Raw genomic sequence first — 25,444 nt, 5'->3', positions numbered from 1 at the left:
GCCTTGCAATTCCTTAATCATTAGATACTACTGTGTTAAAAACATCATTTTCTGAGAACTAGAGTGCAGATTTCTGGCCCATATCAGAGAATTGTGGCTCACATTTTGGGAAGGAATAGAGACATCTCTTTCATAAGGGAGATTTTAGTTGTGAGTGACCATGCAGGTCCCTTTCTGTAATTTTTTCCTTTGTAGATGTGGAATTCATAGACAGCTGTATATTTTAAAAATGCTTGAGGTCACATCTGCAGAAAAATAATCTTGACAATTTTGGAGGCTGTAAGTCAGAAGCTGGTCCAGCTCTGAGATCATCTGATTTTTCCCATCAAGATCTAATACTGTTTTTAAAAATTTCTCAAGAAGGGCTAAGATTTTGGAAAACAGAGATTATACTTCTTAATGCAGGATTAATCTACTCAAGAGGTAATAAAAATGCATTTTTAAAAAAATTAAAATATCTGTGGAAGTCCCTGTGTATCCTTTTATTGATGAAGCTGGGTCAGACCTTAGAATGCTTTAAATGTAAAAGGCCTATTTGTTTTTCTCTTCACTTTTTGTTTTCATCTAGTTTTCTCTGATTTTCAAGCCCTTTTGTTATCTTCTGACTCATGGTCACTGTTATGAACAAAAATTCGGTTAATATTTTTTTGTGAGAAAAAAGTTACAAAGAGGCAGCCAGATCACTGGCCCTGCCCAAGTTCTGCGCGTTTTGTTATTGTAATCACGGGTCCTTGTCTTAATGGTTGTTTTTGTATTAGCAAAAGCCCTGGCTGGGGCGAGTTAATGGCCCTTCTCCTGAGACTGTAACGGGTGGGGACCTTCCCGAGGCTAAGTTATACCTTTCCCAGAATAGTGAAGACACCTGAGAGAGTGGGGGGGGTTATGCAAAGTGCCTCCCAAGACCAGAATGCTTTGTGGGACCCCCGACTCCAAACCCACGGAGAAACCCCAAAAACAACGAGCCACCTAAGAGTTGAGAGACTGGAGTGATGTCTGGACGTGAGGAGCCGAGTGCTGAGCCTGCAGAGACGCGGAACACCTTCGGAGCCTCTCGCCCTGACCATGGGAGTCGACCCTGGCAGTGAGACCAGGCCGACTGAGTGGAAGGGGCACTATCGGACGGGGACATCATACCCTAAAGGCTCCCACGAGGACGGGATTCCCCCAGCTCTGCCCCTAGTGGACAGAGCTGTGCATATCCTCCTCCTCTGAGTCGCCCTGAGAGACGACGGGACGCTGCAGACCTGTCGAGCCACCCAATCCTGAGCTGATCACTTTTAATAAAGGCATTAAAAAGGAGAAGAAGTCTCCTGGCCCTGTTTATTTCAGCTGGGGCCTCGTCCGAGATAGCCACGCCGCAAGAGGTCTCAGGACTGGCCATCTTGGATCTTCGGAGGACAGCTGGCTACCAGGACCAGAGAGATCGGCTCAGGAGCAGCAACGCAGAGGAGCACCGGAGCACCGAACTGGTGAGAAATCCGGTGGCAGGAGTGGGAGACATGCGCATGTGTGTGTGAGTGAGATGAGGGCCGGCAGCCGGACCTTCGAAGTGAGAGGGACCCCTCAGTACCGCGTTTCCTGACTCCTGCGAAGGGGCAGGCCGGAAACAGGGGAAAGCGAGTGGAATTAGCGTGAGTGAAGTCGTCTCCCAAGGGGGAATAAAGGGATCCCCCACTCCGGGTGTGCAGAGTGAATTACTGTGTATGAGTGGCACGCACCCCAAAGTCCTGACAAAGGGAGGTCAGGCACTTTTGTAAGTCTCGAGAAGGATTCGGGTAAGATTTGTCAGTCCCGAGAAGGATTCGGGTGGTTCACAAGCCCTGCAGGCAAAGTAAGTCCTGACAAAGGAGTCAGGCACAAACCCCAGCGAAGGAGGCTGCGGTTTGCTTTTAAGTCCTGATACGGTGAAGCCAAAAATTGGCGGGTTAGGTGAACTAAAAAATCAGGCAGTTGTTTTTCCTGACTGAGGGAGTCAGGCACGACCCGGTTTCTTAAGTCCGAGGCTTCGTGTGTTCAAGTCCCGATAGATGTAAGACCTGACGTTGGGAAGTTGGGCAATCAAGAGATTGGGCAGTTGTTTCGGTATAAAGTCCTGAGCATCAGGCAGAAATTTGAAGTTCAGTGGAGGAGGCTGAAGCTCCTCAAACAAGATTTTTTGAAATTCCCGGTCAGTAGAGGCACCTTTGGGACTTTTTTATTGAGACCTGAAAAATGGGAGGTTGTAATAGTAAAAAGACCGGCAAGAGACTGAGGGATGTACCTCCCAGTAGTCCCTTAGGAGAACTGTTAGTAAAATGGGATTCTATAGAGGCCACGGAGGGATTAGATAAAGTGAAAATGATCCATTATTGTATGGAAGCGTGGCCAGAATTAGAGTTGCAAGGAGGATGGCCTTGGTGTGGGACAAAGGATAAGTGGATGTGCCAACAATTAAATAATTATCTGACAGCTCGAGGCGATACTGATCCTGAGCAATTATTGTATGTAGCTTGCTGGGTAAAGAGCGCTGTTGAGGATGAAGGGATGTGAATTTGTAAGGTACAGAGGAAGAAAGAGGGGAATGAAGGAGGGGATGATAGGACTAGTAAAAGATGGGACCCCCTGGATTATTTGCCTCCTTCTGCCCCTCCACCTTATAATCCTCTTCTTCAAGCATCTCAAATGGCAAGTCCAGTTCCTCCCCCGGCTGCCATCTCATTACCACCTGCTCAAATTCCTCCTTCTACCTCTTCAGCTTCCCCTATGACAAACCCAGTATCTCCTCCAGTTCCTTCTGCATCACCACAAGTGCCTACTCCACCTGCTGCATTCTCCACCCCTTCTCCAGCTCCGCTTAATATCTACTCAGGCTCTTCTCCCCCTCCTATTGCTGTCCCTTTACCTCCTCCTAGTTGGGACACAAATGCCTCCTCGCCCGATAAACAGCTATCAGCAAATACACCTGCTGATGGGCAGAACATTCAGGGTAACCCAGAGAACCCTCAAAGTAGGTTGGCATCTGAAGATGGGCCTTACTGTAGCACCAGACCCAAGACCTCCAAGGCAGAGAGACTCTTTCCCCTCAGAGAGGTTCCTATGGGAGGAGTAGCAGGAGGTGTTGGCTTTGTGAATGCTCCCCTAACTGCTTCTGAGGTGAGAGGATTCAAGAAAGAGTTGGGGCATTTAGTTGAGGACCCAGTGGGCATAGCCAACCAAGTGGATCAATTTCTAGGTCCAAATATCTACACTTGGGGGGAGATGAATTCCATCTTGAGTATATTATTTTCCCCAGAAGAAGTCCAGATGATAAGGGCGGCTGGCATAAAAATTTGGGAGAAAGATAACAGTCCAGGACCCCAGGTGCCAACAGGTGAACAGAAATTGCCACTAACGGATCCCAGCTGGAGCCCTAACCAGGAGGAGGGGAGGAAGGCCATGAGGGAATATAGGTTTTGATAATACGGGGGATCAAAGAGTCAGTTCCCAAAGGAGCTAATACCCAATTGGCATTTGAGGGTACACAGGAGAAAGATGAAGCTCCTGCTGCCTGGCTTAATCGCCTAAGGCGGAACTTTCAGTTGTACTCTAGAATAGACTCAGACACCCCGGAAGGTCAAATGCTACTAAAAGTCCAATTTGTTACCAAATCTTGGCCTGATATATGGAGAAAACTGGAAAAGATGGAAGATTGGCAAGAGAAGGACATTAATGAGTTATTAAGAGAGGCATTGAAGGTGTATTTAAGGAGGGAGGAAGAAAAAAGCAAAAGCCAAGGCTAATATCATGGTTGCTGTAGCTAGAGAAAGTGCAGGGTGGGCGGGTCCACCACCAGGAGGAGGCAAGGATAAGTCAGTACTGTCAGGTACAAGAGGGATGGAGAGACCTCAAGGCTCTTTGAGAGAACGACATTGCTATTACTGTGGAGAACCAGGACACGTCAGGAGGTTTTGTAAAAAGCTCAGTCTCGATGAGGCAATAGCCAGGGAACAAGATAATTTAGGGAAGATCCTTAAAGGTGATGATTAGAGGGTCAGGGGCTTTACACTATAGGGGACCCGATGTAACATCTAGAAGAGCCCTTGGTAAACTTTGAGGTGGGACCCTAAATGAAGAATTTGAATTTTTGAGTAGATACAGGGGCAGATAAGTCCTGTCTCAACAAAGTACTAAGAAGTATAGTATAGTATAGTATAGTATAGTATAGTATAGTATAGTATAGTGAAAAAACATCTGAAGTTAGACAAAACCAGCTAGGTAGAAAGGATATCCAATAGCACCAAAACTGGCCAGTAATACTTAACTTGTAATAAGTGATGTGAAAGTAAAAGGTACCTTGTTGTTGTCTTGTTGTGTGTGAGAGTGAGCCACAAAGTCAGCCTCAACTTCCCAGGCAGGTGGGAAGGGGGCAGTGGAAGTGTGTGTATGTGTGACCTGCAAACCAGGCTTGTGTCCCCCAGGCGGGTGGGGGCTGTGACTGAAGTGTGTGTGTGTGACCTGCAAACCAGACGAGTGCTCCCCAGATGTGTGAGGGAGCCGTAGCTGTGAGACCGTGAGTGACACGCAAACAGCCTCACAGGTGAATGTGCACCAGAGGCAACCAGAGTCAGGGCCCTTCCAAGAGGCCCAGGGATACTGAGACCTGTGGGCCAACCCCAAGGTGAGGGGAGCCACAGTGATTTTCTAGCAATAATGATCCAGTTTGTGTCTTGAGGGTGTGAAGGAATGTGTGAGAATGAATATAGACAAATAAGAATAGAAGTAATGTAGATTGTGCATTATAAGTTTTACCACATCTCCTTAGAGGGAAGTGTATTTTGTAGAAGAATGGTGTAAGAAAAAAAAAAGAAAAAAAAATTAAATGTAAGGGGTTGAAAGAAGTATTTAAGCTGTAAGTGAAAGTGAGAAACAGAAGCAAGAGATAAATAGATAACATCTTGGAAAATAGAACAGCAAACCAGTGAATTAAATACACAGAAAAATAGGGGAATAAAAATACTTTGGGAGTTAAGTTAGCTGAGAAATACACTCCTTGCAAAATACAGAGTATGTAGAAGTTGATGAGAGAAACATGCAAGCTATGGAAAAAGAGAAATTAACCAATAACATTAAACAGAGAAACTAAGTTTTGATAAAATCATTAAATTGCAGACCACTAATTCCTGTGTTTGAAAGCCCATTTCAGGTACTCTCCATTACTAACTCGACAGTGCAGACCAAAAGGAAAAGGTTGGACTCACATCACTCTCACCCCCTGGCATTGGACCAGGATTCAACATCAGGTTTTTCTCCCTCTGGCATTCTAGCATTGGACTGGACTGCACCCCATTCTTCCTCTGGCATTGGACCGGACTCCACCCCTTTCTCCTTCTGGCATTGGGCCAGACTCCCAGTTTTCCCTCTGACATTGGGCCAGAGTCCACACCACTCTCACCTCTGGGCACTGGATAAGGATTCATCCACATCATAAGTTAATTCACCTGAGTATACTGTGGTAAAAGGACCAAAGGATTTAAAGTTGACTCTCAGAAGGAAGAGTCAAAAAGACTGAACTGTGTGGGAAAAAATTGGTATCAAGAGTTCTAATATTGTTTAAAAGGTTTCAAAACTGTTCTGTGTAAACTATGTTGATAAAAAGTTTAAGACTGTAAATAAGTAATTCTGGTTAAGTTCCCCAATTTAATTCTAAAGACTCCAGGTTAATCCTCTACAGGACACTCCCCTGGGGGAAACAAAATTGGTAGGGAACAGACCAAGAGAGGCTTTAACCAGAGAAGCGGGTAGAAGGGACTCTAAAGAGCTTGGAAGCTTCTCCTCAGTAAAATTCCCCAAGAGGCAAGGCCGGGTGGGCAGGCTGTGTGAGATGACCCATACCGGACTCTTGGGAAGGGTAGTGCTGATGGCTCTGATTGTTGGTGATGCTCTGGGAAGCCCAGCTGAGGCGCGCAATGAATGCTACCAACCCCTCTATGAGGAGGAAATGAGCTTCTTGTCGAGAGTCCACATCAGTTCTAACCCTGATTGTGTTAACCTCTCCCAATTGGTCCTTTATCAGAATAATAAAAGAGTGTATTGGATAGCATACAATACTGCCACTTTTAGGCAGCCACTCCTAGGAGAATGCCCTATAGGGGAAGCCTGGTTGTGCTTTGAATGTGATGCTGCTGAAACAAGCTCAGCAGATATAGTAAAAAGCAAAGAAATGGTGAAAATGGTAAGAAAAATTGTTTGTTACAAGTATTTATATGAGTGTACTGGAAAAGAGATAAACCCCTTTTGGAACACATTTCAAGGGAGCCTTAAATCCCTAGATTTGATCTCATCTGGCAGCTGCACCGCTAGAGTGATAAAACAAATTTTCTTATTACCCAAAGAAACTGGATCAAGTTTGGGAGTTCCTATATATAATAATTTGGGAGAAATTAAACAGAACAGGCAAAGTGAAATAGAAATTGAGAAAATCCAAAATTGTAAAAGCCAAATTTGGATCCCAATATCTAAGTTATCTGGCTCCAGGCAGTATTAAAGATAAAGAATTCAATTATTAGGAACATTTCAAACGAAATAAAAAGGTTAGCATGTGTAAATAATGAAGAACAAACTCCTACACTTGATCCTAGTGGGTGGGGGAACCTGGAGATTTTCAAAAAGGATGTATGGGAAAAGGTAGTTTTTCTCACAGTGTGTGTACTTGGAGGATTGCTCTTTTTACTATGCTTATTTATCTGTTTTAGTAGAATAGTACTTGCCGTGCAGACCAACCTGAAGAAACCAAGGAAAGTAACAAGGTTAAGTAACCATGATTACCAAAGTGCACAAGAGATTTATAATAGATTCAAAACAAAAAATTGTGAGTTGATGCGAGCTTAGAATTTAATCTCGATCAAAGAAAAAGAGGGGGGACTATTATGAACAAAAATTCGGTTAATATTTTTTTGTGAGAAAAAAGTTACAAAGAGGCAGCCAGATCACTGGCCCTGCCCAAGTTCTGCGCGTTTTGTTATTGTAATCACGGGTCGTTGTCGTTAATGGTTGTTTTTGTATTAGCAATAGCCCTGGCTGGGGCGAGTTAATGGCCCTTCTCCTGAGACTGTAACGGGTGGGGACCTTCCCAAGGCTAAGTAGTACCTTTCCCAGAATAGTGAAGACACCTGAGAGAGTGGGGGGGGTTATGCAAAGTGCCTCCCAAGACCAGAATGCTTTGTGGGACCCCCGACTCCAAACCCACGGAGAAAACCCCAAAAACAACGAGCCACCTAAGAGTTGAGAGACTGGAGTGATGTCTGGACGTGAGGAGCCGAGTGCTGAGCCTGCAGAGACGCGGAACACCTTCGGAGCCTCTCGCCCTGACCATGGGAGTCGACCCCGGCAGTGAGACCAGGCCGACTGAGTGGAAGGGGCACTATCGGACGGGGACATCATACCCTAAAGGCTCCCACGAGGACCGGATTCCCCCAGCTCTGCCCCTAGTGGACCGAGCTGTGTATATCCTATGAGTCGCCCTGGGAGGGACGACGGGACCATGCAGACCCGTCGAGCTGATCACTTTTAATAAAGGCATTAAAAAGGAGAAGAAGTCTCCTGGCCCTGTTTATTTCAGTCACTGGTTCTCTTTTTACCATACCATAATTGTGTAAGACTTATCCTCCCCAGTTCATCCAGTTTACAACCATCCACATATTTCTTAGGTTCACATCTCAGATGAATCATGAAAGCCAGAACATCCATTAACCAGTTACCAACTTACTGATTGTGTTTATTTCTTGTAAGTCTGGAAGAAAAAACCAGTCAAAGGTTTTTTCCCATCTTCCTTGAAGTCAGTGGGTGTCAAGCAGGTGGGCTGCAGCCTTTATCCCCTTCAATGACTTCTCAGTGGGTACACTAAAACATGCAGAACAGTCACAAAAGCCAAGTGGGAGCTGGGCAGGAGGGATTAGATCTTGAGGAATTTTATTTAATTAATCTTTCTGCTAAAGTAATCACATCTCACTTTTCAGATACCCTTCTAGGTCATGTTTTCTCTATCAAACTGTGAAGTAACACAAAGAATTATATAGCCTTCTTGGTATCTTTGATTTAAAATAAAAACATAAATAATTCTGAAGTGACATGAAAGTATAAATAGATGGGGTAAGAAAATATTTACTGCTGAGTAAACAGCCATCAGTCTGTCAGAGACATATGCAGCTGCTGGATCTTGGTGGGAGGCAGCCTGAGCCTTGCACCTTGAGCCCCTTGTGACAAAGGTTTGCATTGATCCCAGATGCTACTTTGAAAACTGAGGCTCAATACATCTGTAGTCTTTGCAGGAAGTCAGAATGAACCCAGCAGCTCCTGTCTCCAGTCTGTGCTGGTTTTGCTGTGGAGGGTGTAGCTGCAGTTCCAAGTGAAGATTCTGGCTCCAGACGTGCATTCCAGAGCAGAGCCATATTTTGCAATACCCCATTTGGTGACTAAAGCACCAAACACATCGGGGTAGATCATCAGGCATTATCAATGCATTTATCCTGAAGCTATTGAGATGAGGTCTGGCCTCAAGTTCAGAGGTTCAGGCAGGACGTGGTGCTTTGTCATGCCAATGAAACACAGTCAACAGGATATGGGGAGATCTCCAACCTCAGTAAGGGCTACCAAAGGGTCACTGGAAGAAAAGCTGCTTCTTCTGTATGTGAAGTACGAGTGTATCCCTTCAGAGTGTCTCCTGCTAAGCTTTTCCTTCAAAGGGGTAAAACGAAGGTCAGGGAGCATTAAGTTATTGAGTTTAAAAGTCTGGATTCTGAGGCCATCTGGGAAGTCTACAGCATGGCAGTAGGAGAGGTGAGGATTTGCTGAGGAGAGTGGTTGTTGTGCTGCTGTTGATGCAGATCTGTTCACTGAATTGTATCACCCATTGCTGTGTCTCATGAATGTGAAGCATAAGCCAGCTTCTGGATAAATGTCCTGCTCCCATGGGACAACAGACATCTGAGAAATACATTTCTCTGAAAATTGAGAAGGCAGAACTGCCCAGCCACAATGATTACTTGCAGCAACCTACTTTGTAAAATATTTTTTCTCCAGAAATTCCTGATGGTCCCTAATTTATGGTGTCAGGCCTCTTTCCTAAGGGCTTGCGAATACTGAGTACATGCAAACTTGAGATGAGTCATGGATCTTAATTTTGGACCATGCAATAAATCCATGGAGAGTAACTTGAGTGACAGAAATGATTGTTTACTGATAAGAGTGTCCTTGGTGCAGCACTCTGAGGTCAGTCAGTGGTGTCTGTGCAGGTGTCCTAGGCTGTCTGTTGGGTGAGAAGGATAAAGCTTGTAGAGTGCCACTGCTGCCTCCTCTCCACAGTACCAGCAGGATTGACTAAAAAGATGCATCTCTGGTGCCTCTGCCAGATCCCAAGTATGTTAGAACTCTGTAGAAAACTGCAGTTATTGTTTTTATTCCTCAGGCTTATACAACTGGGCAGCCCTTTTATGTCTCAGTACATATCTTGGCCTAGTGGAGTTGTGCAGAAGAGGTGCTGGGCTTTGCAGCTGTGTGCACTACAGTGCTGTAACACGAACAAGATAGTTTAGTTCTGTCCCTTCAGCTAACTGTAAACTATGTATCCTCAGGCAGGACAAACTTTCCTGTGTGCCTTTCCTCCTTGCAGGGAACAGATGTGTCCCCCACGTGTGCACTGTGATTGGCCACCTGCAGCCTGGCATGCCTCTCTCTTTGGGGTCAGGCTCTTGGCTGACTGCATCAGTCTTCACCAAATCATTTTCTACAGCCACTCTTAAGCATATTATAGGCCTTCCTCTTTATTGCTCACCTTGCAGGTAGCCTATTCCTCCTCCATGAGGCATATGCTCTGAGTTCTGACAGCACATGTGGCCTGTGGAAACAGTCACAGGGCCAAATCATCTAAATATTGTAAAATTCCAAGACCCAGTCCAGGTCTCCTAAAATAGCATGTCTGTGCAAACTTCCTGGGGATTTTTAAACAGCCTTCTGATGTTTGTGCTGGGGTATGAATGGACCTGTGGATTTCTGAAATGTCAAGGGGGTGAATGTGTGTGCAGCCAAATGAGAATATTATCAATGAGTCTCTTCAGAGAAGAACACTGATGAAAAGGACACTGTTAGCAAAAAACAACCACAGAAGTATGAGCAAATACTCAAAAGTAAGAACACCCAGGGGGAGTGGGTTCCCACTTTCTAGTGAACTACATTATCTTTTTTTCAGAAGTCATGCTAAATAGGAAAGATTTTCCAGTTTTAGCAAAAAAACTGAAATAATGTCTGTCCTTAGTGTAAGTTCTCTTGGGTGTGAAGACAAGTCCCAGTGTACTTCTGTGGCCATAGGATAAGACTATGGATTTGTCTCCTAAGAGGAGTTAAGTTAAAAAAAGCTAAGCTCTTATCTGTTTTCTGTGTTTACTTTGCTTCATCAGCATGTTGTTTAATTGTTTTAATATCTTTACAATTATAGCACCCTCACAATATAGACCTTGTGCTGTCTTCTCACAAAAAAGATGAAAAAGTGAGGCATGAAGAGGGTGATTTGCACAAGTTTCTTTAGAAGTTGAATTTGTTTCCATTATTTCAGATTATTGGCCTCTCATACCATTCTTTGTCTTTCATTTGGTCATCTACAATATGAATAGACAGTGACCTGACCGGGACATTTCCCTCTGGGAAGGAAGCTCCTCTTCCTTCACACTGATAAGTTCAATTGGCCTCAGATATAATTTTCCTGCAGCTGTTGTTGGTAGTTCTGCTTCTCTGGGTTCTTCAGCTCTTTCAAATCGGACTAAAGATCTCTCCTAACCTCTGCCTTTAGTGATTTGTTTCCATCTTCCACGAGGAGAATTGTACAAAAATGGGAAACAGGGCAGAAAACTGCACAGGATTTTCTAAAGCATGTCTCAAGTTTAGGAATAAAAAGAAGAAATTCCCCCTTTATTTAGACTAACCAAGCTCTGTCATTCCCAGCTGTTCTCCATCAGGTCACATTCCAAAATTATTCCTGATAAAGAATTGTAAAGAGAGAACCAAGTGAAATACCACTGGCTTTTGTACTAACCAGCAGCCTACATTTTTCCTCTTGCTGGATGTGGCCCTGAAGGGTATCGAGGGATTTGGCAAAGGTGAAGTGTGTTCTGGGTTTGTCTTTGTTCCACACCAGCCTGTATTTTCCCTCATGCCATGAGGTTTGTCAGGGGCACCACTGGCTGCTACAGCTGAAGACTGAGCTGGCATTTCATAGAAGGTCCTGCCTCTGGCAGGAAAAGTGCAGCTCAGACTTCAGAAACATGAGGAAGGGCTGTGATTAATCCATGGCTTTTCTCTGAAGCCTGGTAGAGTATGGTGGACATAAGCGAGTAAATGTTTTGCAGGTCTTTCCTCACTTTTATTTAATCACACAGACATTCATGGTACTTGTCAGCTGCTCTCAGTCCTCCCTTGCAGCACAGGATGGGCTTTTCCTGGGTGGCTGCAAATCTATTTATAACAAAAGATGACGCAGGGATGTTTGATAGTGCAGAACAAGGAAAGTTACAAAAAGGAGTTGCAAAGCAGTTAAAGCTTGAAATTAAGGAAGCTGACACTGAAAATTGCAAGATTGTTTCCAACAGGCAGCTGGAATGTAGCTTGAGGGCTGTTCTCCCTAGGAAAAGAATGAGAAATTCAAGGCCTGATCTTTTGGAGCTGAATGTTTGTACCAGGGCTGCAGATGCTAGAGCTCTTACACAAAGTCAGTGATTCACCCTGGCATTTCTCACCATCCCAAAGGGAAACCTGGGTGTATGAGCCTGGGGTTTTCCTTTCTGATGAGTTAAAGTGGACAAATTCCAGAACACCAGATCTTTGGATAAAATGAGATTATAATTAAGATAGTTTTGTTCATTTCTCATGCTCTGTACAATTTATTGTTTCACCTTATTTTTTTCTTACTGATAATGAATCATTGTTTTGAAGCAACACATCCAAATGGTCCATTCCAAAGATTTTTCATGATTACTGGTGAATTTTGGTATCCGAGAGTTCTCAAAATAAGCTTCATGCATTTCAAATTATCTTGCCTTCTCCGTATTCTCCCTACTCCATTGCTCACTTTCCCATAGGTCCATCTTCATGATGACAATGTCCTTATTGGGCTCATATGTTTTTTGTGGTTTTTCCTATCATTCTTAATTTGCAAGCCCTCATCAGAAATACTAGATCATGTGGGTACCTGAAAAGTGTCAGCACCTCCCAGTGAAATGTCCAGTGGATTCTGGCTCCCATCCTGAATAGGCTCAAATCAAGTTGGTGACACCCTTCAGCCTCCTTCTCCTCCCTGTAAAATCTGTTCTGACCCACATGGGCAGACTGGTAGCCATTAAGCAGAGGCTTTACACTGTTAATTAGTTCTGCTGATAAATAGAAGACTTTAGTTTGAAGGTTATAAAAATGCCCATTGTAAAGCTCCTACTAAACCAAGTAAACAGATCTAAGAGCTTTGACAAAGCTGAGCTCTCTTCCCAGTGCTGCCCGTGCCCAAAGGTACATAACTTGATCCTCCCTGCCTCAATTCCTCCATCTTTATAGAGGAGATAATAACATGCATTCATCTTTATAAAACACTTCTATGTTTACTGCTACAAAGTCCCACATGTGCCAAATATGTTTTGGTACTACACCTGATCTCAATGCTGAAATTGCATTGCCAATCCAACTTTTAGGAACAGTGTCAACAGACCTCATGACTTGAAGTACTTAGCTTTAGGTAGCAACATGAACAGCCTGATAGGTATAACCCTGATTCAACAATCTCCCCCAAATCTGCAATTCTGGTATCTTAAACTGTTGTTTTGCATGAGGATTCTCCATTTGCTCCACTCCTGTCCTTCACTGCCCTTCATGCAGGCTTGAGGCAGCCTAATTTCTTACACTGTGGAATCTGGTATATGGTGATCAACCCAGTGCAATGACTGCTCATAAATCCAGTTTTGCAAAAGAATGGCAAACTGGTAAAAATACTCTAAACAGCATTTGGGACACACTAAATAAAGAGTGAAGTCTTCTTTGATAGTCACTGATGTTTACATACCATATTATAATTGAAAATCCCAACTTCCTCTCTTTGAACTTAATGTCTAAACAGGAAAAAACTAACCTTCCTGCTTGGAGAATTGTTAGTTTCGGAAGAAATATATATTTTTTTTTCTCTCTTGAAGCTCTCAAAGATTTTATTTTTAATACAAATGAAAAAGACAAACAATAGATTATCTAAAAGGAAGGAAAACCATGTCTGAAACAAACAGTCTACTACAAGAATAGATAATCTTGCCACTATGAAATAACTCATGTCATACCTACATTTTGACTTTTGCATATTGGGAAAGGAAATGTAGACTTACTTTTGGCACTGCACTGCACTGTATATACACAATACAGAAAGCAAAGTTAAGGTTAGAGAGGGAAGAGTAACCTCCTGTCAATCTGTACAGAGAGGAGGAATAATGTAGGCAGTTGGCCTGGCCCAACAGAAATTTCTAGATGTGATGCAAGGCTGAATTTAAAACTTGAGGAATGTGCTTGGCATACAGTGTTCTCTGGTTCAAGTCAGTGCTGACACGGCCTTTTGGGTAAATCTCATCTCCTAAACTCTGCTTCTGCAGCTTTTGTTTACTAAAGGAAATATTGATGGAGCAGCACCTGCAGCTCTGTTCCAGGTGTGTGTGGAATTTCTAATGGCTGCCAGAAGCAGCACAGTGAGACTGAAGACTGAGATGCTCTGCTCATCTTTGGGAGGCAGAAATCAGAAAACATGTAACTGAAAGCTCCCTATCAAAAAGTGCTCCTACCAAAGGCAGAACAAACTGTTTGGCATTCCAAAAGTACTTCATACTTTCCCAGAGTCTGACAGGCAGCCTAATGGGCTAATCACTAGGAGAGGCCTTGTGAAGACTGCTGCTGTCAGTTTGTCAGCATGGGAAGTGTTCATATTGTCACTTCTCCTTCATGTTATTTCATCACAGGCAAGGCTGTAGTCTTGCTGATCCTATTTAACAGCAACTGCTGAAATATTTTGCATGAATGGAAGAGGATATATATGATATAAGGTTGCTGCCCACAGAGGACTGGGAAGCTGGAAAGGCCTGTCTTTTTTCCATCATCTTCCTAAAGTTCTGTATTCCAGGCCTGACTAATTTAGATGTTCTTAACTGCTAAGCAAAGGGCCTGAAATATTTGGGCAATTTCTTGGCTCTTGTATTTACAGACTGTATGAATATCTACCAACTTTTGATCATGTAGAAAGTGTGAAAATGTGGTCTTACAGGGTCAAATACCAGACATTTATAATTGTTTTCTATCCCTTGGGGTTTTTTTACACCAGTCTCTTATTTTGGAAGCTTTATTTTACAGAACTACCAGCTTACTGTTGGCAGTACTGTCTAAGTGTAAAGAAATCCTGCCAATATTTTCTTGGGCTATGTCCAGGTTGATCTTCTTACTCCATTAGGGCATTATGCTTACTCATGTTTGTAGAGTCAGACCCTAAAGACATATCTTGTTCCTCGTCTGTCTTTTCTTGTTTCAGGTTTGCCCTTCTTGTGGAACCCAAGTGAGCATCCTTCCCAACTTTGTGCTTTTCCAGAGATTCACAGGTGAAGCTTCAGCTCCATTTGCAACCCCTCACTCCTGCTACTCAGTTTCGTCCTGCTCTTCATCTGCATTTTCCCAGGCATGGGCCTTGCTGTGTGATTTAACTGGACTGCATCTGCAGCAAGAAGAGAATGTGTTAAATCTGTTGTAAAATAATGGGCACCACATGAAATCGAGAAGGTGGGGTCCAATGATCCGAACTACAGATGGTCACTGGTAGGGAGAAGGAGAGCTGTCATGCTGAAAAGAAAATACAGAAGTCAGCAAATGAGCTGAGTTAATGACGTAACCCTAGAAAATTAAAGGCAGTGTTTCTGGGCAATGTATGCAGGAGTGTCCCTCTTGAGACTGAGCTCTCTGTAGTCCTGTCTATGCTCGTGCAGGTATTAGGGTGGGAGCAGAGCTGGATACTAACTGTAGTAGTTAGATCTATCGCCTCATTAATTAACAACTTGTGGAACAGTTTCTCTGATTGGGATTAAAAAGTATAATTGAACTTCACTGAGAATACTATTTATGTCAGATTGGAGGAGATGCCTGTGTGGGAAATAGTGTGGGAAATAGTAATAATAACGTCAAATGTGAAATAAGTGGCCATACAATTGTTTCCTTCTGTTAGTCTCCATAGGGATGTTTGTAGAATCTGGATTCTGGTCCTGAGGGCCTGGATTTCAAGGAGGAGCCCATGCAATCCTTGGATTCTGAGAGGCTGGCTAGATGTCACTGTTGAACAACACTGTCCATTTGACCAGTTAGTGTTTATAATATGTATTGCAATGGTAGGACTGGACCTAGCTATTCAATATCTGAGCTGATACCATGGCGCACTGAGTCACTGTCCTCCTCTGTGCTGCTACTGCAAATAAATTCACCAGCTTCCATCTTAATAGCTTGCTTTAGAGCCAGTGCCACACTTCACATCCTATTCTGGACCCTCTCCAACAAGTTAATGGTTTTTTATTGAGGAAGGTGAGTAAAAATTATGAGGGTATCCTTAACTAAGGAGCCATAAAATTCTGATAGAGCAGTAATGTTCCCAGTGAGCCTGAAGGAAATACGATCAATAGTTATGAGGCTGAGGCTCGATTTATGGGCTGAATTCATCAAGCATAGTAATTCTCCATTTTTGTACAGGATGCTTTTGTGGTTTCTGCTGAGCAGAGGAGTATAAAGTCAGCACAAGCTCTTTCTCAACAATTGCCCAGGCTAAGCACCTGGACCTGTAGATGATCTTCATTGTACAGATTCATTCCTGCTTTGGCTATCTGCCAGTGGGTTTTATGTGAAATACTCCCTGGTATAGCTTCTGCATTTAAAGGATGCCTATAAATATCTGCACTGGCTGACGGGACAAAAGGAGAAAGAGACATCCTTAGAGAAATGTAAGATGTGCAGAGAGCTGAAATGCCCATGGTGGCTTTTCTGACGGTTCAGGGCGGGCTCTGGGAAGCCAGGGCTGCTGGTGCTTTACCAGCCCTCTCCTTGCAGCAAGATTTTCCCCTCCTGCCAGCATCTGCCGGGGCAGAAGACAGGAGGTGCTCAGGAAAGCTGGGCTGTTACCTGAGCCAACAGCGACACCCAGAGCTCCAGCAGCATAATCAATCCCTTCTTACATCTGCAGCCCTGTGTCCATGTCGCCTGGAAAATATCCCAAGGATTAGCCCTTTTTGCCTTCCTGAATGACTACATTTATTGAGAAGGAAGATATATTTTGCTGTAGTAATTTTATCAATAGCAATCATGTATACTGTGCTGAGAGTAAATTAGATCAGCCACAGGCACATCTATATTCCAACACTTGCCTTCACACCAAGTGGATTGCACTCTTTCATCTCTATCAAAACAGTTAAGATGATGTTATTTTTGCAGCTAAGGTCGAGGCAGACAACTTATAAAACGTCCCATTCCTGCTTCCTCACTACTGCAAGAAGTCTCACTGAGACCACACTGAAATTATTTTGGTAAGCTTTTGTTGAATAAATGCACAAACAGAGGCAAACAGTACATGCAAGGAGAATGTCAAGATCAAAATAATAGGTGCAACTTTTGTGACAGTGAACACTGAGTCAGACTTTTATTAAAATGACCCTAAACAACCCCTTGAAGACACATATCTGAGCAGACAGTGGTAAAATAATTAGAGAAGTAAGAGAGAGCCAGGCATTAATGTCTCTAGAAAAACATTTTAATAGAAGCAAGAAAACTCCTTAGAACTGATCAGTATACAGGACGTGCTGAGGACAACCCAAATTACACAGTACAATTACAAAGTACAGGTGTATTTCACACTACCAGAATGCAAAAGCCCTGTCACCAGGGTACAGCCTACACAGCTGCTGAGGTAGCTTCTTGTTTCCTTTCCAAGCTCAGGTTTGCCTCAGATCCAAAGGGAATACCAGTTCCTCTCTGCAGGGCAGGAGGCAGGTCAAGTGAAAAAGCACCAATGCTGAGCAAGTAGCAAATATTGTAGGCCAATGACTGTCACCAACCAGAGAAGTTGGTGGAGGGGAAGGGCATGAATGGAGTCCAAAGTTTTTATGTTCCAGCTGAGTTGAGGTTAGTTGAGAAGAAAATAAACAAATTAAATCTGTGTTATATCAATATAAAGCATAAAGGTGCAAACCAATGTGAAACAGAGCAAGAAAAGTTACCAGTGCAGCAAGCGCAGAATTAAGTGGTCCAGGAACCACAATGATCAGGCTTGGCAGTGCCTGAGAGCACTTTTGGTCACTCCTGGACAGTATCATGGACCCTCTTTGAGAAAACAATCACAGGCATCCTTCTCTAGCTGAAACAGACCATTAAGCAGTACTCCAAAAATCAAGGCCAAAGTGCCTGAAGATGCATCCAAAATATGAAACATCTGTGGTTCATTCAATTCTTCTGAAAATCCATGAGTCCATTTGCATTTTCATAAATCTGCTGGTTGCTTTGTCTCTGTGCTCTGAAACATTTATATTGAAACAGTTACCATTCTACATGTCTTTTCGAGGAAAGATGAAGCCAACTTTTGTTTATTCCTGCCATGGCACAGTTAGAAATGGGATATTTGCCAGGATCTCACACAGTCAATGTGTGACAGTTGCTACAGACTGCAGCTCTATACTACCAATTTTCCTTTGCACTTTTATTTCTTTCAGAATTCGTCAAGAAAGATTATCCAAGAAACAGTCCACATCTTGATAATCTTGATAATCACCGCAAATACCGATTCCTTTGTAGGAAGTTTCAAATTGGTTTGTGTTTCTTCAGTTGATACTGAGAAAGTGACCCAACCACTACCATAATGAGGACATCCTTCAGATCACAGGAGTACCTGCTCTGGGAGAAATTAAAGGCTTTCACACACCACCCATCTTTGAGAAACTGCCGGGTCACAATGCAAATTGTTTTCCTGCTGTTCCAAATGGCATCATTAATATTTTTGATATGTTCTTTGCCAGGCATGAAATCTCTTTATTCAAAACACAAGGTAAATCTGTTGTTATCAAAATACTGTGAGTCCAGGTGCTTTAGGAAAGAATTCTGGACGCATTCAAAGTCGTTTTTGCTGTAGCACAGATATGCATCATATTTGTATTCATTTTTATCTACTGCTCGTAGTTGGTTGTCTCTCAGTCTTTTTGTAGTGGTTTTATACCAGAGGAAACAAATCCCCCGGGTGCGAATAAAAATTGTGATTGCCACCAGAAATACGAGAAGAATGACCAAGAAGAAGATGAAGAGTGAGAATCTGAGTGTCTGCTGGAGTTCATCTTCATCACAGCCATCGTACGTCATATATGGCAGGAGTATCCCTTCAAAGGCAGGGGGTACACACCGTACCTGTCAGACTGGGAGCCAGCCAGGGTTACATTTGTTTCATTTAGCCACAGTAGCAGGCTCTTTAAAGCACAGTCACAGACATAATTATTATGTGTTATATCCAAAACACTCAAAGTCATAAAAACTTCAGGCTCAGGGGAAAACACCTGGTTTCCAGATAAGTTTAGGTTCGTTAGGCTTTGTGGGAAAAGCCTGGGAGAAAGATGAGACAGCAGGTTGGAAGCCAGGTAAAGTCTTTTAAGAGATGGTAGACCTCTAAAAGTCTCCTATGGAAGAGCACTGAGGTAGTTGTTATTCAGATGTAGAACTTGAAGTTTGGGCAATGCCCCAAACACATCCAAACATAAATCTCTCTCCCACACCAGCTATAACATATTTTCACCAAGATCCATATATACTAACTGATTGCTTTCTATAAGATTAGCACTCTTCACACAGTAAGAGAACCAGTTCTGTTTTAAGAAGATTTACTGCAGATCTGGAATTTGGAAAAGAACATACAGGTCACCTAGTTTTGCCAGCCAATTTCTTTCTAATTCGAGGTGTGTTGCAATTATTGCTCTGTTACCTACAGATATTAGCTTATTGTCACCTAAAAAGGCAGAAGTCAGATGTGGAAAGGAAGGGAGTCTTTTAATGGCATTGTCTCAGAGATAAATTATTTTCAGATTTACTAAATGCCTGAATGATTTGTCACCAATCATCCCAATACAATTTTGCTGTAAATCAATATACGTTACACTACATAGACCCGCAAAAGTATAATTGCACAACTCACCCCAAAGGTTACTTGAGAGATTGAGAATTTTTAGGTTGCCCAAGCAAAAAAATGCTTACCTTTGAATTTGATTTATCTTGTTTTTGAAAAAGTTCAGTGATTCCAGATTGCCAAGACTTTGAAAGATTAAAGAATTGAGAAAATGCAACCCTGTGAAATATCAAAGAACCTTAGTTTACTTCTTCCTAGTCCTGCAAAAGTAGAATCACCTGGATTTTTTAAATTATCAAAGGTGAATCCTGAACAAATTATAGGACTGCTAAATATTAAAGAACTTATTTGAGTGCCTTCAATGGTTGTACAGAGATACTGGACTCTGTGCTTCAGCCATTGTTACTAAAGTCTAGTGAGCTAAATGTGGTATTTTTGAAAGGATTGGGGCACTTGGCCCAGGCCACATCTGCTGTCTGGTACAAACGATTAAAACTGAGATTAAAAAATAAAGAGTGTTTTCCTTGGAAGCTGGTAAGATTGGTTTGACAAAAGTTGGATATCTTGTTGAATTTCAGGTTCACACTTTTCAAGGCTGTTAGATTATAAAATAAGGGGTAGTGATGAAGTTTTGTGATTTCATTCGTTGAAAGATGTAATTCTTCCAATAATCTCAAATCTTGAAAGTAACAATCTTCCAGGATGGAATCGCCAAGGGAATTGTGAAACAGATGGAGAACAGTCAGGTTTGATAAGCCCATAAAAGCATCAAGATGCAGTTGAAGAATCTTATTGTCTCCCAAGTTTAAGATACAAAGGTTTGGCAGGTTCCAGAATGCTCTTTTTCCTAGGGTAACGGGATGGACCAACTGGGTTCCGATTTCCAACAGCCACAAGTGCTCCAGCAGTGGGAACAAAATCACTTTTCTGATATAGTTGTTAGTCAGGAAAAGCTTCACTGTATCCTTTGGCACAGGTGGAACATCAGTGAGGCCACAGAAAAAGCATATGGAGACTTGGGCTTCTGAGTAGCACCTTCTAGATGCACACACACCTGGTGACAGCCCAAAGAAGAGGAGGAGCTGATGGTACAACATCATGAACCTACATGAAAAAAGTGACAACAGCAAGAATTAGTTCAGCAGTTGGCTGTCTTTGCAGTGAGTAGTTTCAGAGCACACTTTTAACAGCTGTAGAATGGAGGACTAATGTCACTCTAAAAATGACTTGTGATTTGGGATTTATCCTTTCTCTGAAATCTAACAAGCATCACCTGATGGTCTGTTTGGCCAGAACATGCATCCCCAAAAAATGTGAGGACCTCCTAAAACCTAAAAAGTAACTCTCCTTTATGCTCCTGTCCCAGGGTGATATTATGATCTTTGTATCCCCAGTCAGGTGTTCTGTTTATGCTGGATGCTGTATTCTGTGCCTTCAAAACTGGCTCTGACAGTGAAGGCAAGGAGAAGAAGAAGAAGCAAGGAGCTTCATTATCAGCTTCACTCTCCCCCACAGTCTGCTGGAACACAGAACTCCACTGTTGTTGTCTGGGCATGGACAGGGCAGAACACCACGCTCCTTTTGCTTTTTAGTTAGTTCAGCTAGCTGAGGCAGTCTGAGTTTTCCCTGGACTGCTTTTCTTTCCTTTTCTTGGAACCATTTGAACATGCTCCAGAGTGGGGCCTGGGGAGCACCGAGAGCTTGCAGTCTGTGGCCTATGGGGGCCTACTCTGGGCAGCAGCCTTTGCCAGTGCCGGAGGGATTGATGACAGAGCGAGCACCCACAGGAGAGACTTTCTGAATTTGTCGTCTCTACAGAGCGGGGAATGAGTTTTGTCATCTGGTATTGTTCATTTCTTGTGCTGAGGAGTGCCTTGCCTGTTAAATAAACAGGTTCTTTCCACTTCCCTCAGAGGAATCCTTCCCAAACTGGGGGAGGAGCCACATGGGTTGGCTTTCTGGAGGGGCCTGCTTTGGATGTTTCCTACTTCTTGGAGAAAGTGCAGAACAAAATATCATTGTCTGATGCCCTAGTATCTTTCATATTTTCCTCACTCGTGGCAAAAATTATAATTATCTTTCCCAGAGGCTGGTGATATTCACTGACTGCGAAGGACTACTTGTATTTGGTGCTTGGTGAAATTTCTCAGAAAAAAACCCCACAAAGACCTTCAGAGAGCATCCTTTTTCTTTTAATTTAACAGAAAGCCTACTGACAAGGAGTTTGTAACATTTCTTTAAGTTCATACAAAAGATCTTGAAAGATATATTGCAAAACAGGAAGCCTTTGTTCTTAGACTGGTCAGATAAAGGCCGACTGCTATTGGGAAAATTTGTATTCCTGATGTTATCTGATTAGATAAAATCTACTAACTGAAACAAAAATAAAGCTCCAAGCTTTTGACTGGGCTTTAGGCCATCACAATATATGCTTTTGTGCTCATAAAAAGTTGTGCAGTGTAGACATACTTTTTGTCATGGTCCCCTTCTAACCAATTAAGATCTAAAATAGAAACTGTTTCAACTATTTCATTCATCAGATGATTGATTGATGAATGCGCCCCATCCCATCCCTTCAATTTGTCCCTAAAGTTGCCAGGACGCTTAAATCAAATATAGCAGATTTCCTCTTAAAATGAGGAAGCATCTTACAAGGTAATTGTGCACTGTGACAGTTCCTATCATTGATGGAGAAAAGCATAAGGCAGTAAGGCATTTAATGGCCTGACAGAGCAGAAGGACCACAAAAGCCAGTACTGGTTTGGGTGTAATGATCTACTTTGTTTGTATTTATTTGTTTGTTTTGATATCCCATCAGATTATATGATGAGATACAAACACACAAAGACAAGTGTGATTCCACTAATTATAGTGTAACAGCTATTTCCAGGAGAGCAGTGCCCAAAAGGACAGGAAAATAAACTTGAAAACAGAGACTAAAACAAGCTTGGGCTGCTCTGTGGAGGACAAGAGTAAATGGAATATGCTGAGAGAGAGTCCTAGCCCCAGACCTCTGCTTTTGGCCCTAGCTCAGCTGTTTTTAGCCTCTAGCACAGTTTTGAGTGTGTCCCTGGTGAGCTGGGTCTGCCTGCTCATGTCCCTGCCCAGCAGCCAGCTGGGTTGTTTGTCCCAGTATGGCCCAAGCACTGAGCACTGGTCCATGAGCCAGCCCTGGGGAGCCCAGCTCTGCCCTGTGTGTCACAGGACAGCATGAAGGCAGAAAGAGCCTCAGCTGGGCCTCAAAGAGGACCAACAGCCAGTCTTCCAGCTCCTAAGGAAATACAGCTTTAGTGAGGACAATGAAGATTCGTTTGAAGGTTTGGGGGCTTTTTGTTTGGTGGGGTTTATTTTGTTTTTCCAAATGTTTTGCTACTGTTGTTTGCCAGCAGTGACACTCATTCCAGGCTGCACAAACCACCTGTGGGCAGTCACAGTCACCACTGAGGGATTCTTATCTCACATCTTGAGCCCATGTTTTCCTTATTCTTTGAAACCTGTCATGTGAGAACTGCCTTGTCTACCCCAGAAGCCACCCTGGGGGAAAAAGAGTCTCCTTCCTGTTAGTTTCCCCTCACTCTTTGCTGTAACTTTGGACTGTGTTTTTCAGAAACTGGATGTAGCCCAGAGACACAATGTTCTTTTTTTGCGCTTGCAGGATAATTAGAAGCAGCCAGGATTTAAGCTCTCACCTGGAAAAGATCAAAGTGATAATAGGAAAGGAGTCTTAGGAATGACAAAGACAAACAGAGCTCTGTACAGTCCTTTTTAAAGGTCTCACCTTTTTATAAGTCTCATCAGTGCTGTCATGCCTGTGAAACAGTTTTCAGGCATAAAACAGTGGTAATGGTTTGGTAGCCTGAAGTCAGCAAAAACGAGTAATGGTGATCAGCCACAGGGGGAATGGCATGGTTACCACTCCTGCACTCCTGGGACCAAATCTGGGCACATTATTTATTAGAGATCTATTAAAAAAGTATGGAAACAGATTCCTGAATATGTGGAGCCAAATGGAACAAATTATAAAAGAGATGTTTGCTTTTTCAAGTTTTTTTTTTTGTACATGCACTTTAAAAAAGCAATCAAAAGATAACAAGTTGCAAATGTCCAGTGACAAAAGGACCATAAATATAATACAAAGAGAGATAAAATCTGCCCAGCTTTCAGGTGAAAATAGAAACTGCTCCAGACTTTCCTGGAATGGAGACGTTTGAATTTATTGGAAATAGGATTTAGATCTGAATGAATTTGAATTTGCTCTTGGTGGTGGGGGAGAAAAATGTGAAAATTTCACTCACTAGTATGGCTGACAAAACTCTGGACTGTCAAATCTGTGATGCAATGAAGACCTACCAAGTAAAGAAGGTAGAAAAGGAGCTGGTGGCCTTCCTTAAACCATTCCTGTGGGAGGCTCTTGGTGAGAAACCTGTTCCATCAATTCCCAGCATGGCAGGAGCCATGGCAGGGGCATCCTAGGGCTCACCTGCATATACATCTAGATCAATTGCTTATCCACTGATTATCTTTACACTAGATAGTCCCAACCCAACCAGGAAGAACAGCTGTCACACAAGCTGAGCTGATGAAAGACGTATAGAGTGGAAGCTGGTGACTGAGTGACATACTCCATGCAGTGCATCTAGAAGAACATGCACCTGATTTCTGAATCCATAAAGACCTGCAGTCAGACACCAAGGGACTGCCAAAACAGAAGTCCCCATGCAGGTTGTATTTTAAATTGTCTTCCTACCCAGCTCTTTCCAGAGAGAAAGCCAGCTATGCCTTTATTTAGCACATTATTCTGTCAAGTAAAACAGCTACGGTGAGCTCTGTTTTCTTCGCAATGCAACACCAAACCTTTTTCTTGCACTCATACCCACTATTTGGTTATTTTGGATAGGAGGCACTCTCCTCTTCCGTTATAGCTCTTTCAACTGAGTGAATAATGTTCAAGATTCTCTAAATCATGTTTCAGCCTAATGAGGGGTTGGGGGGATGCTTCGTATGGGACGAAGGGAGGGAAGGGAGAAGATATGTTCTGGGCTGCTTCTGTGTTCTCATTATGCATGTGTTCAATCCAGAAACCATCCTTAGAGAACACTGTGGAGGTCCTTCTAGCCCTGTCCTCTAGATCCTGTCTTTCACCACCTTACTCATCTTCCGAAAGTTCTTGCATAATGACAGCTTCACAAGGAAGCTAGAGACAGCCAAAATTAGCCTATTGCCAGTTAAGAGGAAAACACATCTTATTCATCCTTGGGCAGAGATTTCATGGACTGAACTCTCCCATGACCGGTGTGAGTACTCCCAGTCATGGAATTAAAGCAGCTCACTGCTCCAGTTTACAATGCTGTTGTGCTTTATGCTAGGTCAGAGCTAGAAGCCTGCCTACCTGACAACACCTATGCCACATGTTAGCCAGGTTAGATGATGGCCAGTCAGCCCTGCCAGACTGGGGCACTGCTAGGTGTCTACAAAAGCAAAACACTTTGTGCTCAAGTTCTCAAGTAATGAAATCCAGGGTGGAACCGCTGAAATCCCACAAGCTGGACTCTTCAAAGGCCAGGTGCAGATGCAGTTTTGTCTTATCAAGTCCCACCTCCAACACCTTTGTGCCTCTTAGGGACTCTGTACTCTGCAGATCTACTTTTCCCCCACTAAAAAAAAAAAAAAAAAAAAAAAAAAAAGAATGTATGAGTACTAAGTTACACAGTGCTCTGAAAAATTCGAAGTGAAACCCTGCTGCCAAAACATTCTCCTAGGGCTGGAAAACCTTATTTCTTGACGGCTTAAAGGGACAGTGGAAAGAGGGGCAGTCGAAGGTGGGAAGAGAGGGTGAAGACTGACCCTTGGAGTGCCCTGGGCTGTGACGGACCCGTGTAGGTCTGTCGCTCTCTCCTGCAGCCTGATCCTGGGTCCCAACGCCACCACCAGCGCTCCAGGGCGGAACAGCCTTGCACGGAAACTCGGCTGGGGAGAACCTCCCTGGTCCCCGCCTTGTTCCCTATTCCCTGCGTTACTCCTGCATACACACTGGGCGCCTGGAGCGGGAGAGCGTGCTCCACCTGCCGGGAATGGCTGCGGTGCATGTCCGGCAGGAGAAACACCACCCCAGGGGGAGCAGGAAGAAGTGACGTGGCTGAGCTGCTCACTCACGGAAGGTGAGAGTAAGCAAACAACAGAGCCAGGGAGCGGGGCGGGGGGCGCAGAGGTTAGGACTTTAGGACTAGAGGGAAGTGGTGACTGGTGATGATGTGAATATGGAACGGAAAAAACAAAAAGGGTAGAATCATCAGGGAAGAA

At 43.3% G+C, this 25,444-nt stretch overlaps 1 protein-coding gene across 1 annotated transcript; it reads right to left on the bottom strand.

Annotated features, from left to right (window-relative positions):
• Positions 1–17,678: 17,678 nt before the first annotated feature.
• On the bottom strand, positions 17,679–25,230 carry TLR5 (toll like receptor 5). The gene is given in 4 exon segments (XM_058019905.1): positions 17,679–17,807; positions 17,809–18,419; positions 18,422–19,065; positions 24,989–25,230. Coding segments are annotated over 4 exon segments (1,626 nt in total).
• Between the last annotated feature and the right edge of the window lie 214 nt (positions 25,231–25,444).

This window comes from Melospiza georgiana, chromosome 3 (genome assembly GCF_028018845.1).
Source record: "Melospiza georgiana isolate bMelGeo1 chromosome 3, bMelGeo1.pri, whole genome shotgun sequence".
Lineage (NCBI taxonomy): Eukaryota > Metazoa > Chordata > Aves > Passeriformes > Passerellidae > Melospiza > Melospiza georgiana.
The sequence above is the reverse complement of the archived record's forward strand: the minus strand, read 5'-3'. Positions and strand labels throughout refer to the sequence as shown.